This window comes from Cryptomeria japonica, chromosome 10 (assembly GCF_030272615.1).
Source record: "Cryptomeria japonica chromosome 10, Sugi_1.0, whole genome shotgun sequence".
NCBI classification, from domain to species: Eukaryota; Viridiplantae; Streptophyta; class Pinopsida; order Cupressales; family Cupressaceae; genus Cryptomeria; species Cryptomeria japonica.
The window spans coordinates 890,631,585-890,636,299 of NC_081414.1; the positions used below are offsets into that span (position 1 = coordinate 890,631,585).

Below are 4,715 nucleotides of genomic sequence, written 5' to 3' on the forward strand. Positions count from 1 at the left end.
GCAATAAAGATGGTGCCCCTCATTAAAGGAATGGTGAGAGTGGCAGATAAAAAGTCAAAAAGAGCCTTAGCCCACCCTGTCTCATCATAGCTTTCGCTATGAAGATCAATGAAAGAAGATTGTACTACAAATTACTAGCAAGTAAACGCGTGATGTGAATCTTCACGTGTCCACAAAGACAAAAGAGAATTCAATTCCAAGCCATTTCTAAACAGCATTACATTCGCACATGGCTCTCCATGAATGAATAAGATTGACAAAGAGAGACTTGCAGTTCATACAAACTAGGTATATTTGCAATTTACCATTGACAAAACGGAATTATGATTGAGATTAAGAAACAAAATTATCATTTTTGATAACCTTGACAATGGGGATAGATTACATTTTGTAATCCTGGATAGGGATAAAACATTTTGTAATGGGGATGGATTACATTTTGTAATCTTGGATAGGGATGGATTACATTGACATGTATGACTTTTAGTAGGAGAGGGACACTGTAAGTTGACACGGTAAACATGTACAAAATAGGCTCTTTTAACAGTAATTAACTGCTGCTGCTGCTAATGGGTTGAGTAATTTAGAAGATTGGGTGAATTGGGGAATCGCGTTCTGGAGAATTTACCAGGTTCAGTATATTGCTCCAGTAATCCTTTGTCATGGAGGTTTGCTCTTCGAGCAGTTCATTACAGTTGGGTGATTCAGTGAGATCGAGAAGATAATCTGTGTTGAAGCAATCTTCCAAAGAAGGAGTTGTAGTTGCAGTCGTGTCATCATCATCATTAGCCAGCATGGAATGTTCCTCGGGCGAAGAGACCGATGGCGGGCTGGAGCACCGAGGGGGGAAGGGCATAAACTCCTGGAACAGTACAAGATTTGGGTCTCCGGGATTCGAACTCTTGACGTCGTTGTCGTTGTCGGTGTCCGTGAGAGACCGGGCTAGCTCGTCTGGTAAGGGCTTCTTTTCGTTGAGAGCTTGGCTGAGGGTGTCAATGGAGGGCATTGGGAATTGAACCTGGGACCTCCCTGATTTCTGATCGAATGCAGATCCTTCGGTGAAACTCAGGCTGGAAGTCGGAGAGGATTCCATTAATGGGTTTGTTGTTGTGGGATCTTGTAACAGCTTGGCGTTCAGCACGTCCAGACACCTGGCGGTTGCCTGGAGCTTTAATGGGTCCCTGTTCCAGGGAGTTCTGGTTCTTAGGACTTCTGTGGGAGATGGCAGGGTCATATGGCTTGCGAATAAGCTCCCCCTTGACCTCAGCCTCGACTGCTTCGCTAGACGAGCTTCGGCTTCTAGTCTTGCGCTTTCCCACTGCGCCATGTGACTCAGGGCTGAAGTGCTCTTGGATTGTCCCTCTGCTAGGGCAAGGGATTCAGATTTGGGCTTGTGTGTTACGGGATCTATGCCCATTTTGGACAGCCGCTTCTTCAGATGCGTGTTCCAGTAGTTCTTTATTTCGTTGTCTGTCCTCTTTGGAAGATGGGTTGCTATGGTCGACCATCTGCACATTAAGTTCGATGCATAAACAGATAGTTAGAAGTCGAAAATCCCCATTTTATAAAACATTTATCCAAAATTAGTACTGGTACACATGGAGTGAAGTTTTCACCCAGTGTTTTTCAAGTTTTTTAATCAACATTTAATCGATCAGAATGTTGTTAAAAAATTTACACTGCTACTCAGTTACATATATAATTTGTTGAAATGAAGATGGACAGTCAAGGAAGAACTAGCCCATGGATGATGAGATTGGATCGAAAAATCAGGATAAAGACTTTCATGGTAATTTCAGGACAATACTCAAATCACCCTATATACTCTGCTAAAAAGAAGATGAGTGAGACTAAATTAAAAAAAAATCGTAGATGATCAGTTGTAATCTAGAACGTCGATTGAAAAATTTACTCAGCCGTCTAAATACTTTGCCAAAATGATAGATGGGTGTCTATGGTGCACTCTTCAATGAAAATCATGATGTAAATACATCAATTCACTTCACCAACAAACATCTAAAGTAGAAAGCAGAGGCAGAAACTCTCAAACAAAGCAGAGATGCATAGCTATCATCAACAATTAGAATACAACTAAGAAAAGAAAATCAATAAACAAAACGAATATCTAAAATTACCGTCTTCTTCTTTACGATAAATAAATTCTTGAGTCTGATCTAGGAATGAAAAACTTAAAAAATATCTTATCTAATTAATGATATCATTTTTAAATTCAATTATGTATCATCTAACATTTTGAATTACCCTCTAGATGAAGAATGCTATATTACTGCAAAAAAAAAACTCATGCCAACTATCTTAAATACAGACATATGGCCATGCCAGATGTTTAAGCTCTTCATAAACGCAGGCAGGGATAATTAAAACAGCAACTAGTCTGCGCACTGTCCATATAATTAAATACAGCTGAGAGAATATCCTGCAGCTAATTTAAGACAGTAGAAACAAAACGTCCCAGTAGAGCTGGCTGTGCACAAAAACTCCAAACAAAAATAAAAAACAACGCCCCACTCATTTGGTTTCAATTAAAAAACATGAACTTCAATTCAAGAGACCTGTAATTTTCTTGTTAATCACCAAAGCAAGTAAAAAAAATAAAATTATTTATCCCAAGAATTAGTCTCCTCCATGAGCCACAAAAACAAATATTACCTGTTACCAAGGAGGGCATGGAGCTGAATAATTGTCTGCTCTTCCTGCACGTTGAAATTTCCTCTCTTAATATCTGGCCTCAGATAATTAGTCCATCTCAGACGGCAGCTCTTCCCACACCTCAGAAGCCCTGCAAATAAACACCAAGATTAACAAAGTGGACACTCATCTCTTTGAATTCTCTTTCATTTCGATAATAGATCATAGAGTGTGATCCCAAACATTGATGATACAAATTGATAAACAATCAAAATCAAAAACATAAAAACAAGAAAGTGGAGAAATATGATCCGAAACATTGATGATAAAAATTGATACACAATCAAAACCAGAAACATAAAAACAACAAGGTCGCCCCCACTTTTAATTCTATTTGCCCAAAAAAAAGACCATCTTTAGCAGAATAGAGAAGAGTAGTGGTATTATTAGAATACCAGCATTCTGGGGAAGGGCTCTCCAGCTGCCATGGCCGTGCTGGTGAATATAAGAGACGAGCTTGTCGTCCTCTTCAGGAGTCCAGGGGCCTTTCTTCAGCCCCACTTTGTCGCAGCACGGTGCACGACCCATGAGTACCCGAGTTCTCTTCTCTTTTCTCTTGTCTTGGACAAAAAACAAAAGAGAAAATCTTTGTGTTTGGAATAAAAAGTGCAGCAGAAGACGAAGAGGAAGAGATGTGGGGGAATGGATAAATAGAAAGAGAGAGGTCAACGTCAGAGGCGGCCTTCATGGGGAGCAGCCTGGCAAGTAAGTAAGGACAACCGGGCAAACCGCTTCAATTTTTTATTTATTTTTATTTTCTTCTCTCTCTTTGCTTACTTTCCAGTCAATTTCCTGGTCAGCGTTTTGTTCCCCACGCCGCCGGTTTGTTAACAGCGTCAACGCCAGCTCTTTCTTTTTCTTTAGCACACACGGGTAACTGGATTGAAGTAAAAAGTGATTTGTTATTATTACCACGGGAGCGCCGTGAAAATGACTGCACTTCAACGCGTTTTTCACATTGGGTTTCCCATAATTTCTCGTAAATTGATGCTTTTAACTATACGGCTGTTTTTTTGGTTTTGTCTGCTGAATTACCTTGGATCCAATAAATTTTGGTGGGAGATTTGTTTTCGACTGACCAATCTCCAAACGGTGTTAAACTAGACTCATCTTATTCCTTGCGCATTCAATCTTTCAATTGTTAATTTTAATAGAAATGAAAAAAATTTAAAAATTTATTAATAAATTTCATATATAGCAATAATCGTTTCATTTTAAGTATTTTTGGATCATAATTAGTTCAGTTGTACATCATTATTGACAACACAAAAAAAAAGTCAAATCCTGTTGTATCGTTTAAAATCTGTGGGTGCATGAAGTTAGCTATAATGGTTACTAGTACGCTTCCCTTATATAATATATAAATTATGAGGAAAGCTATCCTTTTTGAAGTATCTATTTTTTGGTCAAATTCTTAATTAAATGTTGGATGTCTCCGCAATGTTTTATATATATTATTAAACGAGAGATATCCTTCTCTAAACTATATTAAACTAGCATATATATGTGTGTGTGTGTGTATTTATATATGTATATATATGTACACACACACACACACACACACACACACACATATATATATATATATTGAGATATGTATTAAGTATAAATATGTAGAGATATCATTCTCAAAGTATCTTTTTTCAATTAAAAGTTGAATGCCTCAAGAAAGAAATATTATATTTATACATGCTAGTACGCTCAAGACACAACATGTATGACTTTATATATATATATATATATATATATATATATATATATATATATATATATAGAATGAGTGAACTATAATTAAGGTAAGAGTTGGTGTTAGAGAAAGAAACAGGGGTTGGGTAACATTAGGGTTAAAAATTGAATATGGGTTAGGCTTAGGTTAGATTAAGGACTCAGAATAGAGTTTCAAATAGATTAGATATAATTATAGTTTGGGTTAGGGTTAGAATCTATGTTAGGATTAGAGATAGAATTAGGGCTAGAGGTTAAGGTTGGCTTAGAGTTGAGATTAG

At 37.4% G+C, this 4,715-nt stretch overlaps 1 protein-coding gene across 1 annotated transcript; it reads right to left on the minus strand.

Annotated features, from left to right (window-relative positions):
- Positions 1–291: 291 nt before the first annotated feature.
- On the minus strand, positions 292–3,332 carry LOC131046604 (transcription factor MYB92). The gene is made up of 3 exons (XM_057980382.2): positions 3,105–3,332; positions 2,671–2,800; positions 292–1,508 (listed from the first exon to the last, which is right to left on the minus strand). Exons 1-3 carry the CDS (start codon positions 3,235–3,237, stop codon positions 584–586), a joined length of 1,188 nt encoding a protein of 395 aa, XP_057836365.1. The 5' UTR covers positions 3,238–3,332; the 3' UTR covers positions 292–583.
- Between the last annotated feature and the right edge of the window lie 1,383 nt (positions 3,333–4,715).